Genomic DNA, 20,399 nt, shown 5'->3' with positions numbered 1-20,399 from the left:
CTATCGGCTTTTTATTAAAAACTCTACCGCACTTGAGATTCGAACCCACGACCATTGACTTGCTAGTCGAGATTCCTCCCCTTCGGCTACTCAGGCGGATGTGTAATTATTTAACAGAGCTCTGTCAAGTCGTTAACTGAGTTTTGTTAGCAGAATTGGTAGGTGTCTTTGCTAGTTAAATTCGAATTTACCTTCACACCCTTTGATATTTCTACTTGGACGATATCCGCATTGCACCCAATAAGGGGCAATGGACAGCGATAATGCAATCGCTATCGAATAATATAATAATATTACTATTATTGTTATTTAATTTAATATTTTATTATTATTACAAAATAAAAACACTATAAAATAATAAAATGTTATTACAAAAAAAAAAAAAAACAAAAAAAAAAGTAATAACAGTTTCTTTGCTCTAAGCATAAAAATACTGCGATATGAAGAGCTTTGAACTCTAAGCCGCAATCATATGCAAAATAAAACTGTGAGTAAAAGTAAAAGAACTTAAAATCTCGTTAATCATAAATTATCATATGAAATATAGTTTAGATTCGGAATACATCTCGATCTGTTCAAGTTTAATATATATGCAAATTTATTTCCTTGCAACAACAATTGAAGAATAACGCACCTAACGCGTTACGACTTAACTAAGAAGCATTGAGAAAGTGATTCTACTTTTGGAATGGACAGCTTAATACCGATAGTAACTAATATGCAAATATGTTAACTTACAACCCACACACACACAACTGCCTCAAACAATGATAACTAAAACGGCCAACGGCTTTGGTGGTGAAAGAAATAATTGCCTATAAAAAAAACAAAACTTTTCAGTTAACGAATTAAATAAAATAACAACAACAACAATAATAGTAAGAAAAAAACAAAAAAAAAAAAAGAGAAAAAGTCTTGAACACAAGACCATAACAATCAACTATTGTTTATCTTATTAAATGATGAAAAGAAAAGAAAGCATCCATCCGCACACACACACACACACATGCACACATACATATGCATACAGAGAAACATGTTGTTATAAATCTATAACGAAGTGAGCGATACACATTTTTATAGTTAATCACTAAAAAAGAAAAAAAACAACAACAACAAAAAAATGCAAAAAAAAAAAACCAAAAGCAGCTGAAAAAGTAATTGTACGCGTGTATAAACAGTTACTATACACTAACGATCGCTTGTGTGCGTACATTAAATATACAAACAAATCCCATGTTTTAATCCATTAACATAAGTATATGCATTAGATGCAACACATTTACATATGTATCTGTACATTAAATGATAGTAAGCAGCAGCGTGGCATTGTTGAGCTCTAAGAGATCGTTTCGAAAAGTGAAACTTTTTACAGGACTTTTTCTTTATTGTAATCTAATTTTTGTATTCGTTCAAAGGTTAATAAGAATACATTTTTTTTTTGATTTCAAGTTTACTTGTAAAGCTTTACAATGTAGATCGGAAATCCCACGTACATCTTCTGCATATTCTTAATTAGCGTCACATTTAATGTAGATTCAGTCATGTTGCTTTGCCAATACCGTCTTTATACCATCGGCTTGAAGCCTAATGGCACAAGCAGATGTTAACCCCATCGAGGTAACTTATTTTCACCTTAGATACGAAATCAATCATCCATTGGTCGGTCGTGATGCTCTCTTAAGAGTTTATCTCCTGTCTTGTGGGGAGCTTTTCTTTTAACTCCGCTAGCAGACGCTTGGCGGATGCTTGATGCAGTTCTTTCCTTACTTAAATATACTGTGATGTTGTAACAAATAGGATTTTCTGGGAATTAATCCTTGCTCTCTGCAATTTTACGCCCTAGCGTCAACTTCTTATATTTTATTAGATAAATTTTGCCAATTTTGAAGGAAAAGGCAATAGCTTGGATTCCAGTTTACAGTTTGATTTGCTTTCTATATTTTTATTTTCTTTTGTAAAGCACGCTCATCCGCTAGTTAATTTCAGGAGGGATATTTAAATGTATTAAGATTCTTTTTTGTAACACTGATGAATGTAGGATTTCGTTTTACAAACAAATCTTCTCGTCGTCACACTTAAAATGACCTCAAGCAGATCACCCTAACTTTAAAGGTTTAATTAGAGAAAATTTTCAAAAAAAACCTAGGCATCGAAATTACGGAAATATTACCTACGTAGAAATAGGCAAACGAACTAAAATCCTTTCTTATATGTCTGATCAAATAGATTCCCGAAAAAAGTTATCTCGTGTAAGGAGCACTCAAATTTGAAACATTCTCTAGCAAAACTATTCTCAAAGGTGGACTTTATAATTTTAAAGCTTTGCGCTCTAAATTTTTCTTATCTCTAACTTTACCTTTAAGTAATTTAGAAAAAGGACATAACAAGTGATCTCAATAAAACAAGAATCGTTTGTACCCATCATTGTTATCCTTAAAATAACAAAAAAAGTAAAAAAACTAAATTGTCGTCGTCTATAATATGGATTGGGCGTGTCACTTCCAAATTCTTTGGCATCTCTATAGGCGATATCTTCATTTTCGTTAGCATGAGAATGTTTACCACAAATACTACACAGTTGCACAGACAGACAGATGAACAGACGGACAGATGTTTAGGTGAATTCAAAATCTGAAATTAGCCAAGAATTTATATACTAGGCGGGGTTTTTGAAGCTTGCTTCTGAGTTATTGAAAAAAAAAATTAAATTTTGATAACTATAATATTGGATAGGCGTGGTCAAATTTTTCCATCTTTGGACAGATGCTACAGCACAACCCATAGAATAAACGCTCAAATTTTTGTGTATAGTTTATAGGTAGGGAGCAAAAACCAATTTTTTATTTCTTTTAAAAACAGAGATGTTCTCAGTTTACGTGCCGTAGACTTGTCCTTCGACTGACTTGGCCCCTTTTTAAAAACAATTTGCGTGCAAAAGCTTTCAACATTGCTGCCAAATTTGATGTCGATACAGACATTACCTAGACGAATAGACGGACATGCTTAAATCGATTTAGAATTTGATGATAATCAAAAATACATGTACCCTATGGTGCTGAAGCTTCCTTCTGGACGTTGCAAACATTTTGAGATAATGAATATACCCCTCGTACTTCGATGATGACTACAAAAGTATAAGTAAATCCTTAAAGAAATTTTTGCAACCGAAAAGATCTGAAAACTGTTAATCAATAGTGTTCGTTCAAGAAAATTACCACAGCCGACTTTATATGGGAAGTAGTCGAAAATATGGACCGATCTAAACCATTTTCAACAGCTTTCGCCCTTGGGCCAAAATACGTCTATGTAACAAGCATCAACAAAATATCTCAAAAGTTGCGGCCTGAAGCTTGAACACAGAATTACATGGACGGACATCACACGGGCAGACAGGTTTAGATCTATTTAGGAAATTATTCTGAATCGATCGGTATCATAAAAGTTGGCCCGATCTTGAACGATTGTGGTTATTACATGCCACAAGTGGTGTAGGGTATAATTACATTTCGTATATGAAACAACACATGCCATTCTTACATGCATTCAATGAAGAGAGCTATAGTTAACAAGCTGTGCAGGTGTTAGGGAAGCAATCAAATATTACGCAAAATGAAAATACTTTTAAATACGTCTTTACTTTTACTGTTATTTCGTAGCCATAAATTTTCGTGTTCATACGATAAAGCTGTTTTTTAATTGCCTTAAAAAGAAAAAAAAAATAGAAAACAAACACATTTTTGTTAGAATAGAAGCATAAGTTATAAAACTTCACGGAGAGGGCGTTTGCGATAATCATGAGTAATTCTAAAAGAGTTTTTGTTGCTTATCCACCAAAAACTATATATCAACTTAAAAAAAGTACTAAACCGAAATTTTCGTAAAAATATTCTTTCAATGATAATTAGCCCGAAATAACGGACACTTGCAATGAATTTCTTCCAACTTCTAACTTATTATCTCAAATCATTATTTTTCCCCTATGTATTATTTGTGTTTCCCTTAGAATAAGCTGTTTTCCAATTCCTTTTAATTTTTTTATACCCTATACCACGGAGCCATTCGGACCGGACCACTGTTTCGACTTCTTCCCATATAATGCCTTATACTGAAAAGTCGATATATGGGTAACAGTAATATGGTGTAGAGCATTTAATAGTGGGCTGTGTAGTTTTTCTTGTTTTTTTTTTTTTTTTTTTTTTCCTAAATATATAGAAAAATACCTATGATTACCCTTGCAATAATTTTTTTTACTTTTATTCAAGTATTTGTTGAATGAGATATTTTTTAATATCCGGAATATATGCAAAAATATATATATATTTGATATATGTATTAGAAAAAAAAAAAAGAAAACTTATTCGGTATCGCAGATAATAAATTGTTTTTCTTTCTACAATTAGGAGCAAAAATCAAAAACTAGTGGTTAGTGTTTAGTGGTATCTATGTAAATACATACTTATGCATGCGGGTAAATGTTGAGCTTCTCTTGACAAGCATAGTTATTCATATATTTATTTCAGTTACTCGAGTATGTTAAGAGGAATAAAGGTTTGTGACCAGCTAATGCTAGTCTTCATCTGTTGCAATCAGCGCAATACATTTTAAACTATGCTAAATATATTGATACTAAATACAACTCCATAGCAAACGTCTAATAGATATCTTTCGTAGTAGAACATTAATATGCACGACATTTGATTGATCTTCTTGATCATAGAAGAAAAAAACTCCTTTCACTTTTATTACTTTAAAGCGAAATTAAATTCTTGACGAAGCATACGCGAGTCCTAATGAAAAAAAAATTAAAAATAAAAAACGGTTCCGGCATTCGAGTTCATACTTATCTTGCTATAAAAAATTGTGACTTGCAGGACCCTTTATTGGCACCTATAAAAACAAATTACATTTATACGCTGCTGATGCGAAGAACTTCCTCTCATGCCCACGCCTGTAGAGGATTTGATTAAGCAAATTAATGAAGGCTTGTATTTCACATTATCCTTTGGTCAACTGTTAATCACTTAAAGTTAAATTCAACTACAAGCATAGCTATTGTTATATCTTTTATATCTCGTGATTCTAATCTACTACTAAATGTTAAAATGTCAGGCTGAAAAACCGAGTTTGTGAGGGCGTGCTAACGAACTCAAATTTCCAAACTGATTATGACAATGTGCATACATAACACTTTGCGTAGGCTATAGATCTCCTCATCATACGTTCCAGCTTAAGCTAAATTGAGACTGATTAAATGTTTGGTTGTGCCACTCATATCGTATGTCGCCTGCATATGTATGATAAACGGGGCTATGTTTCCATTGGCAAATTACTGTCCTTTGTCAAAAAGTGTGCTAGTTATGTTTTCAGCAAAGGAAGACGCGACAGAATATCACAAACTCTGGTTATTCGATATGCTTTAATATAAGAAATTTCATTTTTATCCATAAACTCATCCCTGCTCGTACACTGCGACATTTACATGAGAAATTTCAATTTGTAACGATCGGACAAGGAATTCAATATCAGGAAAGGCCGATTTATGATTTTTAATGTTTGCATAGCCAAATAATCGGCAGTAGCACAAGTATATTGCTTTGCCAAATGGTTTCACAATTGGCTTATAACGGAAACACGCCCATCTAAGGATTTGCTATAAAATGACCCATCATTTTTATAAGTGCGATAATTACCCCCCAAATAATTAATTAATTTATTTTAAAAAATCTATTGTTTAATGTTTGATTCTCATCCAAAATTAATTGATGAACGTTTAGCTAAGTGTCAGACTTGCAAGACATTGATTGTTTTACGGTGTTTCTTTGTAACACCTTTAGTCCGATAACATATTTCCTAATTAAATATATTTCGGGTCAACTAAAGTAGCTAAGACAATTTTACCGCATTCGCTGATCGATCGGTCCGTTAATCTTCTGTGAGATAAGTCAAGAGATAGTAAATACTTATAAGATAAGACTTGTAAATTTTCAACTCGATACAATATATCAATAATCAAAGCTATTACGATACCTTCCTCGGTAAAGTTGCATTGACATGGAAAAGCTTGAAAGAAAAGAATACTGAAGCTTTAATTAAATAGCAAAAAATTAACCAGATATTTAATGCTCAAAGATTGTCGTGATTGCAAGCTTAGGATGAAATAGAAATAACTCGCTTCATATTAAAACTTACATAAATCGTGGGAAACCTGTACCTACTTGATTAGAAGACTTATTTTTCCTTTTAATTTTACTTTTCATAAAATTTATCTCTAAAGTAATCCCATTGCAAATTTATTCTAACGTCACTATATAAACCTTTATAGTCTACTAATACGCTTGACATGTTGCCCTCAACATATAATGGCAGTCTTTTCGTAATCTTATATATATCTTACAAAATCATATAATTTTGTATATATCCTATTCTATTATTATCATGGACATATAAGCTATATTTCTCATTGGACTAGTTCACTTAATCTCAACATTCCTTTAAAACTGCTGAGACAAACATCGTTCAAAAATGACCAGCTATGTTCATAATTCACCTAAAGACAAAAATATCTATATTATTTTAGTTTACGAGAAAAAATAAAGAGTAATTTTCCGTAAGGAGATTGCTTTCAACGATCACAGAATAAGGTGGATTTCGATTTTGAGGAATCATCCTCGTACAGCTGTATTAAAAGTAGAGGATATACATGCATCCTTTCGATCATGTGACATTGAAACCCTATGGTATGGGGAAGTTCGAAGATCTGTTTGGAATAAAGTTAATATTTCTGCTTATAGTATAGGATGTCATTTCCTTTTATCGGAATAAATTTAAAAAATAAATTGCATTCCTCTTACGTCCAACTTTGGACTTTTAAACATTAAACATTAAAGCTAAAAGTTTAGTTTAAACTTTTTTCAAAATATTTTCCTAATTGCAAAAAATTCGATTATTCGTGTAGCACTTCAAGATTTGGGACTTTGCCACGCTCTCTGTCGCACTATGATGCTGCATCGAATATACGAAACAACACATTGAAATAGAGATTTATTTTATCTTAAGTTTCGGTAAAGACTTCCTGGAGCGATACATGAACTAAAGCATTTATAGCAAAGCAATTTCTTTTCCCGTACAGTAACTTATTAACTTTAACAAACACTTACAAATACCTCCGAATAAGATATTTTAAAAATTTTCCCAGACGCTTAAGCAAAGGTATCACAACTCTGCTCAGTGGTTTAACCAAGCGGTAAGGAAAATAATAAATACGTAAAGAACAACAACCAAGTTCAGGAAAAAGAAGAGATTCTTGTACATTTTTTTCACTTTAACGCAAAGAATAAAGTAAATGGATAAATAATTATAAAATTATTTTTATTTTTTTTTTTTCCTTTTTTTTGCAAAATTAATTTGCACGCTATAACCGTTAACGCAACTGAAGTTGTTGTTATTAATGCTTTCATTGTTGTTGCCGTTTTTATTGCAAGAGAGTGTAGTACTCAAAACAACGGTTTAGTTTAAGAAAATACAATAAAACAGATATGAAAATATGCAATAAGAAAAAGAAATAAAGCGAACACACTGCATAAGCAACACAAGAAATTTGTGGTACAACAAAACAAAAAAAAAAAAAAATGCCACCATGAAAAAAAAATCAAAGAAAATAAAAAGTAAGAAACAGCAATAGCTTGATGAAAAATGTATTTTTTTAATTATAAAATAAGTGAAAATAATTTTCATACTTTATGTTAGAATCCGCGCAAGTGAATGCATAAGAAAAACGTAACAATTTATATTTGCCTTCATTTATTACTGTATCACGTATTGGCAAAAATTTTATTTAATAGTTTTGCACCATTGCATACAACGTCTGGTTGCGGTAAATTTTGGTAGACATTGTTGTACAGCTAATCCATCCTCTGCATTATTTTATGCACTTTTTTAACTATGTTAGTTTCGCACATTATTTCGTTATTTTCTTAAAATTGTTAACTTTAAAAATTTATTGATTTCGGGTTTGATTTCATTGATAATTCTTAAAACAATTTCTGTAATTCATACACAAAAGCACAGATACACAAAAGAAATTTTCGTCTTTTTTGCAAAAATTCGGAAAAATCGTAAGCGACGCGCCCGCTTAAACATTTATTCAAGAAATTAATTTAAAACCAAAATTAACTTTGCTGTACATATCTTATGGATGCCCTGGAGAAGACTTTTTAGCTTCACCTGAGAATAAAATTCATTTCTCAGAGTAAAATTTACTTTGCTGTACAATGGCAGAAAATGAACTAAAGATTAAGTAAAATTCTCTACGACTAGTCTTACCATACCGAAGAATTCATTCCTGTTTTAACATGCGAAATCAAAAATTGTATAAAGTGGGGATACAAAATGTCTACTTTGGGTATTTTCATATATTAGATAATATAGATAAATATTATTCGAATTTTATTGTAGATTATATGACAATAGATAAAAATCTAGTTTGAATATGCGTTCAAATTTTTCTACATTTATTAATTATAGTTCATTAAAAATATTTTCGTAGACAATAATATATGGTGTGGAAAGAATTGTAAATAACAGTTCATAGTGACAAGAATTTGACGTGAACTACGGCAAACTATGAACAATTTGCAATCAACTACATCTACAGCTACATGGCAAATAACTTTTAAAGGAAAATATATTTATGTGTGCTTTATTTCACTAAACATTGAAAATTTAAAGTTCTTCGTATTAGTTGGCTGCAATTAATTTGCAGTTTTCATTTAATTTATTAAGTTGTCATTTCAGAAAATTTATGTTAATTTTGGCTGATTATGGATATCCACTATGAATAATATGGAGTTGCTCAACTTACTTTCAACTAAAGAATTCCATTATTCAAGCGTTTTAGGTATAAAATTTAGTAACCACTTTTCTATTTATTTTAACATTGTCCTCTATTTCTTTTTAATATATTTCATATATTTTCTTGCATTGAAATTATCTTCAATTTCATCGACAACTTTCAATTTTTTACGTGGTTTACGGGCGTCCAAACGAGCTTTACGCTCAGTCTCGGACAACGTACTTAAATCCAAAGGAAGCTAAAAACATAAATTAAATCGTTATTTATTTTCTACAGCCATTTAATTGTTTTCAATATACGTACCTTTACAATTTTTCGAGGTTCGGGGTAACGTACGTTGATACTCGAGCCGTCAGGTAAAATCATAACAAGCGGATATTGCCGGGTATAAACGGCTCGATGTAACCTTGTTACCGATGCTGATGAAGACGATACTATATGATAAATGATGAGAATAATAATGAGACTATAATCTCTACTTCGATAATAATGATTTAAAAGACAGATAGAATCTTTACTCAATAGAATTAACATAGATAGAACGTTTACTTGATACAAAGAAAGGATAATAATAAATAAGCTTAATACGTTCAAACTTGCCTTTTCTATAATTATTAGTTAACGTTTGTCGCAAATGATGCGAAATTCCAGGTAAAATATATTTTAGTAACATTCTCTTTTAATTCCTATTAAAGTCGACTTTAGTTATGATTCCAACAGAAACAGCTGCTTTTTCGATAACACACGTTTTTTTTTTCCTCTAGCTGAAAAGTACTGCCGTGTCCCGATAAACACAATGATAACTTTCTGTGCAACACATTTCGTCTTTGCTTATAAAAACGTTTGACAGTTTGCTGAATTGTCTTGTGTTGTTTTTTGCGAATAGCGATTGAGCAAGGAAATTTTCTTCGGTAATTTTCTGGTGTTTTTATTATATATATGTGGAAATACAATAATTTTGTTATTTATGAAATCTTTATATATTGTTTTGCAAAATCTTTAATATTTTAAGGTTTTTAAAAAGTGATTAATAGATGATACAAAAAAAAACGGAATATTCTTATTGTGTACGAGCAAGTACCTTGCAAAAAAATTACATAATTCTTTGCTTTTAAAGCCTTCCGTAAATTTAAAAATTGAATTTATGACGCTAATACTAACTTGTGAAAAATCTAAGAGAAGATAAAACTCTTTCCTTTTCTTCAATTTTATTTTTGCTAAAAATTTAGACAGGATCCTTTTCCAATTGCATAACTTAATTTTCTCAATTTTCAGATTCTGTTTGATAATTGCTGTTGAAGATGGCTGCACGTCGTATTGCTAAATCTTCTATTAATTGGTCGGCTTTGGCTGAACGTGTGCCACCAAATCAAAAAGCTCAGTTTGCTGCCTTTAAAATCAAATCGGATGTTTATATGCGTGCCGTCATGTCTAACCCCGAAACAGCACCAAAAATTGATTGGGCTCATTATAAGAATCTAATTCCTATTCCCGGTTTGGTAGATACTTTCCAGAAACATTACGAAGCTTTGAAAGTGCCCTACCCACCAGATAATGTTACTTCTCAGGTAGAAACTCAAGCTAAAGAAGCCAAAGCTGAAGTCGAGTCGTTTAAAAAAAGTTCTGAGCAACGCATTGCCCAATACAAAAAGGAGATCGCTCATCTGAATTCTCTGTTGCCATATAATCAAATGACTATGGAAGATTATCGCGACTCATTCCCTGATTTAGCTTTGGATAGTGCTAATCGACCTACTTTCTGGCCTCATAATCCTGAGGAACAAGTTGGTTACGTATCGAAAGAACAAGAGGCTGCTCGGGCTGAGCATGCCAAAGAGCATTAAGCATTTCAAATGCAAGGAGCTTAATTATAAGATATAAAAATTTGTGACTACTCATTCAATACTTTTAAAAGCTAAATAGCTCATGGGTTAGTACTGTTTAGACCTTTTCTGAAAGTCACAATATTTAATAAAAATTGATGTAACAAAGTTTTTGTTGGACTAATTAATGCGCCAAGAGAGATTGCGGCAATTATAATATGTAGAATGCTGCCAAGTTTTTTTTAGCTTTTACATCTTAGCAGCATTCGGTAACAGCCAATTTTTTTCTTTATAAACAACTAAACAGCTGTTTGTCGGTAGTACGTTTTAGTTGTGTTTTCTGAAATTCTTAGAGAGGTGATTAATTTTATTTAATTTGATTTGCAACATCAAAGGCGTTTTATTGCCTTTATTTTTTTATTATTAGTCTCTTATATTTTTTAATGGTTTTCGAAGAAGTTGATTTGAGCTATTTTTTCATCAGCTTCATGAGTAAGCAAATTCTAGATCTTTTTGTTTTCTTTGTTAAATTTTGAGTATTGAGATTGACACTCTTATAAACCCTGAAAGAGAACAATTATTATATTTTTTGTTATAATCGGCAAGCCGGCCTTAACAATTGCGACACTTTGGTTGTTGCATGAACTACTTAACAATATTGCTGTGCAATCGTAAACCGACGACCATGCTCACGCGTCGGAGCAAAGAAAAATCAAATACGCACAAGGAGGGCGTAGTGGGTAAATATGTGAAAAAGGATACACCACCTGAAATACCGGTAATCAACGTTTGGTCATTTGATGATCATCGAACCAAGCAAAAATCAAAGACTTTGCAACGCTGCGCTAGTGCCTCAAATGGTTTGTATATTAATACTAATAATGTATCAAAAATCTTTGAATCTTTCATATCTTTACAAATAAATGCTTCGAGATAATCATATTTGTGAAGTTTTGAATGTTGTGTCCGAATATTGTTGAACTTAGGCCAAAAAAAAATATATCATGTGTGGAGAATGGAGAGAGCACAGAGTTGCTTTCAATAAATTGCAACGCTTCGATTCTGTTAAGGTGTGAGAAATGAGGTCCGTTTTTGTTAGTGTCAGAAATGAGGTCCGTTGTCTATTAATGAAGGGATTTTGTATTATATTCTTTTAAAATTCGAGACTAATAAAAAACGAGAAAAAAGGACTAGTAGGCAAACAATTTTTTCGCCGCTCTCGTCCCATATAGATAAACATTAAACCATACGTTGTATTTTTTATAACTATAAAAATATCTATCTTTTGTATTATTATGTATTATTGCTGTGCTAAATGCAACCAACTATTATCATCTTTTTCATTTCCAACCATTCGGTTGCGTGTAGGTTTGTTTTCAATACGAAAGCAACCATTTGGTTGCATGTAGGTTTATTTTCAATGATAAACTGCACGACATGTAGAAATAGAACATATATAGAAAAGCGTGCTTATGCATAATAAAGCAAAAGATGAACAACCAGAAATTTATATATCTTTTTTATTGTAATAATTTCTGTTTTAAAATATAATGTTTATTCCAGCTGTAGTGTTAGCACTGCCAAAAAAATTTATTTCACCTAGCTGCGATGGTATTGGAGGTAATGCAGGCCGTGGCCGTTCTGGCAGTGTTAGTAGAAACACGTATATTGATAATCAGCCGGATTATTATCACGCACGTAGAGCTAAATCGCAATTGCCACCATCAAGTAGTACAATTCGATCGACACCACCTGCTCCGCAAACTATTCAACCAACGCGGCGTACAAATTTTTATCAGCCCCCACCACCCGTAGCATCAACACATAATTTGCATACATATTTTTCCAATAGTAACTTGGATATGTCGGGCGGGAGCATTCATCTAAGTAGTAATCATAGCAATTATGTGAATATCGAACAAATCGACCGTATGAGACGTCAGCAAAGTTCTCCTTTACAGCATTCTCAGTCCACTTATTTCCAGCGAAGCTATTCTACCAATCAAAAACACGGAAATTCCTATGATGGGCATGCTAACATGCAAAGAGATCGTCTAGATTGTCTTCAGACGAATTTTATGCAATATCCAAGGGGAATATCTCGTCCCAAAACCCCACCGTCTTCAAGCCATTATAACATACAGCAAACTAATAGTTATGCACCGGATTCGTATCCAATTTACGAAAGCCCTTATCGAGTATCTAACACACTCGCTCCGTCTACATTAAGAATGGCTGAAAGTCAAGCTTCTGTCTCCACATATGGTAATCGCTCCGAATCACCTATTTACAGTAATACCACTTCAATGGCCAGTAATAATAATAATAATAACAACACTCATATACACTCATATGATCTCGCTGCTCAGTCAAATTCAAAAGTGCCTCATGGTCAAACGAATTCTTCCTCTTCCATGCAATCTTTGTATCAGAATCATTCATCTTCCCATGCCAATAATAATAACGGCAACATGAATACTAATAAGGCCGTAGCATCCAGTGGTCAGCTGCATAAAGTGCCTTCTCAACAGTCACTAGAAGAGGAATTGCCCTTGCCGCCCGGTTGGGCAACACACTACACTCTCCATGGTCGCAAATATTATGTTGATCATAATGCTCATACCACTCATTGGTCGCATCCCTTGGAACGGGAGGGTTTACCGGTGGGTTGGCGGCGTGTTGTTTCAAAAGTTCATGGGACGTATTATGAAAATCAATATACCGGCCAATGTCAACGTCAGCATCCATGTTTGACCTCGTACTATGTTTACACTACACAAGCTGAACCACCAAAAGCTATACGGCCCGAAACCTATACACCGCCTACACATACACATAATGCCTTGGTTCCTGCCAATCCCTACTTACTCGAAGAGATACCAAAATGGTTGGTGGTTTATTCGGAAGCAGACTCTTCAAAGGATCACATGTTACAATTTAATATGTTCAGCTTACAAGAGCTGGAGTGTTTCGATGGCATGCTAGTGCGTTTATTTAAACAGGAATTGGGCACTATTGTTGGCTTCTACGAGCGTTACAGGTTTGTTGCATAAAATTTCTAAATTTTAAGAAATTACGTACAATAATCGCTTTATATGCTTGCAGACGAGCTCTTATTTTGGAAAAAAACCGACGTACTGGTACAGCTAATGCGAATAACAACAACAATACAAATCCCAATTCCAACAATCATATCAGCCATAAGCAGCTTTAAATTAACAACATGAACCACCAAGTTAAATTTGTTACGTTCTCCTAGACAAAACTATATACCCTCGCTTAAGCAGATTTTTGTAAGATTTTATTATTTATTATTAATTTTATTTATATTTAGGTATAAATTATGCAATAGTTCGGTGAAAAAGTAAACATCTCATGTCTGGTGCCTTAAAACTTTTCATTATTAAGTAAAACTTATTAAAGAAAGATAAACAAATGAAAACAACATATACAAAAATTTTTTTTCTTCTTTTTTTTTTTTTTTTTTTTTTTGTTTTAACTGAGTATAAAAGTTTTTTAATTTAATTTTGTTATGTTTTTCCCGATCATCACGAATGAAATGCTAAGACATGTCAAGAATGATTCATTTGTTTTAGTATTTATTGGCATTGGTTTTATTAATGAAAAAAACCTCCAGACATTTCGGTATTTCCTCCTTATACGGTATACGATACGTACTGACGACGTTAGCAACCAAACATTTAGAAGCTACTACTATTCCTACTAGTCCTACTACTACTTTATCTTCTGCTTCTACAGCAACAGCTTTTGTTTATTTTCATAGGACGATATCAGTTATTATAAAAAATACATTTTCCTCACATTACGCGTGCACCAATGCTCTACTCGCACGCAATCTGTCTGTCTGTGCGAATTACCACATGATGGAATTTCTATCATAAGCTTACTTTAACCAATTTTGTAGTTAGCTTTTGGTAGATCTTTTTGCAAAAATATATTTTTTTTTTAAACTAAAATTGAAGGAAATTAAAAGTTAACTAGAATTTGTACAGTTAAAGTTTTACATTTTCGTGAACATAATTTGGAAGGAAATAAAGCAATTTCTACCTTGTTGATAATTGTGGATTGTCATAAGTATACGGCCGTAGCCGAATCCTATACCTATCCTATACCAGAATTATCATCAAATGAATATAAAAAATCTACAAAAAAAAGATGGCAAGCGACCTTTCAGTTAGCGTGAAGAAAAGCTCTAGTCAGAAAAAACATCCAATTGTAAGCTACAGGTCTGATATAATTTTGCTAAAGTAAGCCAAAATTAAAATTTTAAAAACTTATTTAATATAATTTTTTCGCAAATGGGCTTACGACACTTTATATGCGAAGAAAATATTTCAACCACCTCCGCCCCTAATATCATCAAATGACTACACCGCAGGCTTTTCTGACAAACTCGTTACACAAACCAAACTACGAGTAACGGTAACATCATCATTACCAAAAACGTTCACAGTTCGACATGTTGGATTATTAAATATATATATGTCAATATATCGGAATAATAGGTTCCTATTACTAGATCGTGCTTTTATTTATAACTAGTTTTGTAGAAAATGACTTTCGCATTTACATATATACTCTTGCAATACTTGACTCTCGTTTTAAATTTTCTTTTTCGTCTGACTCAACTGACTGCTCAAATATTCTGCTCATACACTCTCTGTTTATCATAATTAATGTGCTTTCCGCTAACCGTTGCTAATCTTTTTCGTCGGCCGGCAGCCGCATGACGCGTCATGATTATGCACTTGGTTTTTCCTTCTCTTTGTTGATCTTTGTCGTCAGCCGGCAGCTGCATGCTGTGATATGAATGGGCACTGGGTATTCCGGTCTCTCGGAAATTTATTTTCGAATGAACTAGAATTGTAAAATGTGGGATTTCCGTAACGATATTAATCGTTTTATTTGATTTAAAATTTGATCTCAAACATATTTGTTACAGATGCATAACTAAACGAGTAATTGGGAATCGAGTCTGTATGTGTAAAACATGGGCCTACAAAAGGGTACCAATCTTCGAGTAACAGATCAACGTGATCCGTCCAAATGTTTCGGTGCTTCAGTCGTGATTCAATTATTACCCGGCTCTACTTCGCATTCCATATGCATTCACACTGTCGTCATCCAAAATAGTTACAAGTTACAAAAGTTAACGCACCGTGCAAATATGATTCAATTTCAATTTGAGTTCAGTTGAACGGTTAACGGCGATCACTGCCGTTTGAAAAGTTAATGGCCATAAATTGAAAAGTAGCCCATAATCATATTATGCAGGAAGCCCCGTTTGCTGCGAATTCCAATTAGCCGCACTTTCCCAATTGGGACGTGAATCGGGAAATGAACGTTTTATACGAAAGCGTTTTTGATGTATGTGAGCGTAAGACCCGATGAAACATATGTAACTGTAAACATTCTTCTTCTGCAGACCGTGTCTAAGACAATTAGTTTTCGTTATTAAACTATTTTTATTGCTTGTTTTATAATAGAAGAATGAAAGAAGAACTTGAAAAATTCAGCATTTTGTTGTTAGGGAATAATATTCCTGTATATGGGCTCCTCTGGGAAAGAAAGATTATTCCATTTGAATAAGGTTATAAATGAGGATTCGTCGAGTTCAACATATTCTAGAGTCCTTTCAGAAGCCTTTCAGCAGGCCCATTGGCGCTTTCTTAAGAAGTTTATGCAATCGGTTTTTTATTGTGCGGCGATTTGCTGGATGTGATACCAATTTATTACTAACAATACGAGCGTTACGATACGTTTTCGAACTATCTTTGGGTGTATTAGGTACTCGTTTACCTTTAATAACGGGCGCATTATTAATTTGCTTACTTAATTCTTTTTCTGATGGACTGCATGTCACCAGCGGTATTAATATGATAAGCAAAACTAGTAAAAGTAGGATATGTAGACTACCCTTTGCCATAATTAACTATGTTACGATTTTCGCCTATGTCCAATTTTATATATATACCCTGTAACGATATCGAGTTGAAAGTTAAAAAAATTTTCTTTTGATTTTTTTATTTCTTGCTTTGCTTTTCCTTATTAAAATGAAAAAACAAAAAATTAATTTAACAAATTTCACCTAAGAACAGTATCCAACTGGGCTGAGAGTTTGAAATAGAATATCGAAATAAAATGGGGCAAATAAGAAAGAAGCAGAACACCAATACTGTAAAGATATAAAATATGGCCATTTAACGTGTGAAGAATGCGATTAAGTTTCTATTATTGCACGGTTTATTTATATATACAGATTGGAAAGGAGAACACTTTACTAATAATAATTAGCTTAAAAAATGTCTACTTTACCTATTTATTAAAATACTAATTACAACATATAAAATACCGAAGGTACTGAAATAGCTTTCTTTCTCAAATGTATGAATGAAACGGTTGCATAAGTAATCCGAACAATTTTAATCAAGCGCGCTGCTCAGTCAACAATAAGCATTGTTAGCAGCAATGCCCTTAATAGGAAATGCATGATGCTATAGTATACAACATGTCCGGATATATTGTATGCATTTTATTCGATAAAGCAAATACTAATTAGTACTTTTTATCCAGAAGGAACACATTAAGTTCAGAAGAATGATAAAAAAAGTAGGTTTGTGCAAAGTTTGTCCCAACGCTAATTACACATATCTTGCAGTGACAGCCTGCCGTTTATCGAGCAATTTTTTCAAATCGGCAAAAGTGAACACCATTGATGCAAAAAATGATAATCGGTGGAAGCAAAGTCTTCTGATTTGGCCGTACGGCCTAGTCTCTCTTAAGTGGGTGCTTTAATTATACCGCCTTTACGTATGTGATGGAGCATTGCCTTCGGAAAAACTTCGTGACTTCGCGTTGCTTTTTCAATAATGCGATCCTTTTTGAAGCGTTTTGATATTAATTCCTTCTCCGACCGAGAGATCATAATACGATGGTCCCTTCGTCAACATCACATATGTCTGCTCCGAAAAGTCCACCAGCAGCCAAAGTCCGTCCTGCACCAAATGTAGTACAAGACACAGTATGCGTCAGAATTGTGAATTTCTGACTCCAGGCAAGTTTCAATGGAAGCTAATACTGAAGATTAGCAATTTATGCGGCTAAGGTGAGATTGAAGTTTAAATCCACAAACTTTTCAATAAACGATAAAAAAAAGGTGAAGGAAAAGATTCAGTTTTTCATTAGGAAGCTTGTCATTTGGTTGCTTCCTCTTCCCGATAAATGCTTTAAAAAGCACACCTTGTAGTCAGAAAACGATTTTTCAATTTTTCTACTTTGATTGGAAGAGGTAAATGATAGCAAAAAGCCGTAGAAGCGTGAGGTTTAAATTGACTGAAAAGTTTTGATCCCAGAATTGCTTCCGCAATGGAAGAGATGAGATCCATTAATTTTATAGATAGAGAATAGCAAATAATTGGCAGGAATGTTAGTTGAAAGGGAAGAATTTTTTCGAACTCAAACTTTTCGAATTTGCTCGACCGGGCTGTTAATTCCTAACATAGTTCGGAGAAATCGTTTTGATTTGGGTAAAAAACTTTTAAGAGCAGCAAACATGTCATGTGCGAGGCAACAAATTTTTCCGATGCATTTTTTTAGAACAGTACAAGCATTCCATGTTAGTTAACAGGACCCCTGACAGAGTACGCATTGTATAGAAAGAATATGCAAGCAAATCATATCAAGAACAAGAATGCCAACGAGAACAAGAATAAATATAGATTCGTCTAATAAAAGTAAAATTGAAAAGAAATCGAAAATAAATACCAGTTACTGACGTAATTAAAAAAGATTTCTGATGCTTTAGCGTTTTGATAAATCGTACTTGTCAGACAAAATGCTAATTAATGATTTTGTACCGATATAATTAGGAATGTTGCGGAACAAATTATCGCGTGAAATTTCAGGCTTTAGAAACGTTCAGGCAATTAAACACTTTCGGACCGTTATAGAGTCGCTAAACATTGTGTAATGTGTTGTTCTGTAAAGTGTTCCTTTTATTGCCTCTTGGCAATTCATGAAGAACAACACCGTCCTTTGTGGGATGATCTAAATAAAAACTAATGAGTAGATCGAGCTTTCCGTTTCCGTGTTTTTTCGAAATTTCATTTAGTAGGTTTTCGCGTTTTTGATTTTTATACCCATCACCAAGGAATGGTGAGGTTAAAACGTTAACAACGGCCAGAAAAAGGTTTCTTGATCAGCATTAAATTCCGAATCGATTTGAGCATGCCCGTCTATCCATCTGATCACCTGCCACCGTGTAGCCATCTATGTGTAACATTGCTTTCCGCTCTTTTGCCGGAATTGCTCAATAACTATAATAGACACCAGTGTTAAAATACATTAAAATTTTTGTTAGTATAGCGATAATTGATTTAGCTATGATCGATTTAGTCTACACTTTTATGCCTGTCAGTCTATCGGCCTACTTAGATACTTATTGAAAATAAAGAAACTTAATCAAGTCATTTACTGTTGATAAAGTCCAGTATTCAACTCTAAAATAAATCATCCATAGTTGGAAAACATGCGACAAATATAACCTTTTTTTAAAACTTTACGCTCTTAGCACTTTATCCAAAACAACTTCATTTAATTTTCAATATTCCTATATTTTACCGGCCTCAACTTTTGGAATCAGCTAAATTGAATGAGTAATCTACAGGCAATTATCAAAAGATCAAATAAAAGTAATGCGACGTAAACTTTCCCTATGAATTATTATTAATTTCGCCAGAGAAATAAATTCTAAGACTAAATAAACTCTTAAAAGCACTAGCATCTAGAGCTATCGGCTTTTATTAAAAACTCTACCACACTTGAGATTCGAACCCACGACCATTGACTTGCTAGTCGAGATTCCTCGCCTTCAGCTACTCAGACGGATCCCTATGAATTACACAACACATTCTTTCTAGCTAACTAGCAGTCGGATATGATACATGTTATATTCGACATATACATGTTGTTACGAAATTCGCTTTTCTCGATACGATTCGGATCGCTACTTCGAATCGTGAATACTCGTTTTAAGAAGAATGCACTTGCACGTTTTCATTCCAAGATTCCTTTAGCTACAATCAATTAGTTCAGTGATAGGATTAGTTAAGGATAGTGTTACAGCATTCCTTTCAACTCAAATGTTTTTGGCCGACTGACTCTGCCTTTCGTAAGTATTCTATTTATGTACATTTTTACAAGCATGTTACTATTATCCAAGTTCCTGGTTGCATTTTTAATCCGTTAATACACTTTTCCGCTAATCTTTTTCCACAGGCCGGCAGCTGCATGATGCGCCGCAAATTTATACTTGGTTTTTTTCTTCTCTCGGAAATTTATTTTCTGGGAAAATCAATTAATTGGAAATAACCGGATTTGGGATTTCCGTAACAATGTTACTTTATTTAATTATTTTATTAAGACTCTCTGATGTTTACTTCTTTAACCCTTTGTACCTGAACCATTTTTAGTATGGAGTAGTAGGTAGTAGGTTTTTCGATTTTACTTACCAGTGTTTTCACTTAACAGAGCATCAAAAATTTGGCCACGATTTTTTTATAGTGTTCAGACTGAATGATCTAAGTGTCCACCATCTGATATATACCGAACTAATCTCGCACCAAGTAATAAAATTTACAACGCGTGCACTATTTAACGTACAATATTATCAAAAATAGTAATGGCGCCTCCCGGGCGCCGTT

At 33.1% G+C, this 20,399-nt stretch overlaps 3 protein-coding genes across 6 annotated transcripts; 2 read left to right on the top strand and 1 right to left on the bottom strand.

Annotated features, from left to right (window-relative positions):
- Nucleotides 1-8,554: 8,554 nt before the first annotated feature.
- Nucleotides 8,555-9,590, bottom strand: LOC119641988 (39S ribosomal protein L55, mitochondrial). The gene is made up of 3 exons (XM_038040936.1): nt 9,455-9,590; nt 9,158-9,288; nt 8,555-9,092 (listed from the first exon to the last, which is right to left on the bottom strand). Exons 1-3 carry the CDS (start codon nt 9,525-9,527, stop codon nt 8,946-8,948), a joined length of 351 nt encoding a protein of 116 aa, XP_037896864.1. The 5' UTR covers nt 9,528-9,590; the 3' UTR covers nt 8,555-8,945.
- Nucleotides 9,591-9,656: 66 nt separating this feature from the next.
- On the top strand, nt 9,657-10,749 carry LOC119641985 (ATP synthase subunit d, mitochondrial). 3 transcript variants are annotated; one of them, XM_038040930.1, is made up of 2 exons: nt 9,657-9,765; nt 10,130-10,749. In XM_038040930.1, exon 2 carries the CDS (start codon nt 10,156-10,158, stop codon nt 10,696-10,698), a length of 543 nt encoding a protein of 180 aa, XP_037896858.1. In that variant the 5' UTR covers nt 9,657-9,765; nt 10,130-10,155; the 3' UTR covers nt 10,699-10,749. The 3 variants fall into 3 exon arrangements, with proteins under 3 accessions (XP_037896858.1, XP_037896860.1, XP_037896859.1); XM_038040932.1 differs by lacking the exon at nt 9,657-9,765 and adding an exon at nt 9,897-9,921; XM_038040931.1 differs by lacking the exon at nt 9,657-9,765 and adding an exon at nt 9,928-10,078.
- Nucleotides 10,750-11,078: 329 nt separating this feature from the next.
- On the top strand, nt 11,079-14,004 carry LOC119641977 (scaffold protein salvador). 2 transcript variants are annotated; one of them, XM_038040914.1, is made up of 4 exons: nt 11,097-11,169; nt 11,284-11,537; nt 12,241-13,717; nt 13,783-14,004. In XM_038040914.1, the coding sequence occupies exons 2-4, from the start codon at nt 11,318-11,320 to the stop codon at nt 13,889-13,891; spliced, it is 1,806 nt and encodes a 601-aa protein (XP_037896842.1). In that variant the 5' UTR covers nt 11,097-11,169; nt 11,284-11,317; the 3' UTR covers nt 13,892-14,004. The 2 variants fall into 2 exon arrangements, with proteins under 2 accessions (XP_037896841.1, XP_037896842.1); XM_038040913.1 differs by having other exon boundaries at nt 11,079-11,537; nt 13,783-14,003.
- The last annotated feature ends 6,395 nt before the right edge of the window (nt 14,005-20,399 follow it).

The sequence above is a fragment of the Glossina fuscipes genome, unplaced genomic scaffold (genome assembly GCF_014805625.2).
Source record: "Glossina fuscipes isolate IAEA_lab_2018 unplaced genomic scaffold, Yale_Gfus_2 204, whole genome shotgun sequence".
Lineage (NCBI taxonomy): Eukaryota > Metazoa > Arthropoda > Insecta > Diptera > Glossinidae > Glossina > Glossina fuscipes.
The sequence above is the reverse complement of the archived record's forward strand: the minus strand, read 5'-3'. Positions and strand labels throughout refer to the sequence as shown.

Coding starts and splice junctions, on each gene's coding strand:
- LOC119641988 (XM_038040936.1), bottom strand. CDS start 9,527: ATGTTACTAAAATATATTTTACCTGGAATTTCGCATCATTTGCGACAA. Junction 9,289..9,454: donor AACTAATAATTATAGAAAAG/GCAAGTTTGAAC, acceptor TTTATCATATAG/TATCGTCTTCATCAGCATCG. Junction 9,093..9,157: donor AACCTCGAAAAATTGTAAAG/GTACGTATATTG, acceptor TTATGTTTTTAG/CTTCCTTTGGATTTAAGTAC.
- LOC119641985 (XM_038040930.1), top strand. CDS start 10,156: ATGGCTGCACGTCGTATTGCTAAATCTTCTATTAATTGGTCGGCTTTG.
- LOC119641977 (XM_038040914.1), top strand. CDS start 11,318: ATGAACTACTTAACAATATTGCTGTGCAATCGTAAACCGACGACCATG. Junction 11,538..12,240: donor CTGCGCTAGTGCCTCAAATG/GTTTGTATATTA, acceptor TGTTTATTCCAG/CTGTAGTGTTAGCACTGCCA. Junction 13,718..13,782: donor GGCTTCTACGAGCGTTACAG/GTTTGTTGCATA, acceptor ATATGCTTGCAG/ACGAGCTCTTATTTTGGAAA.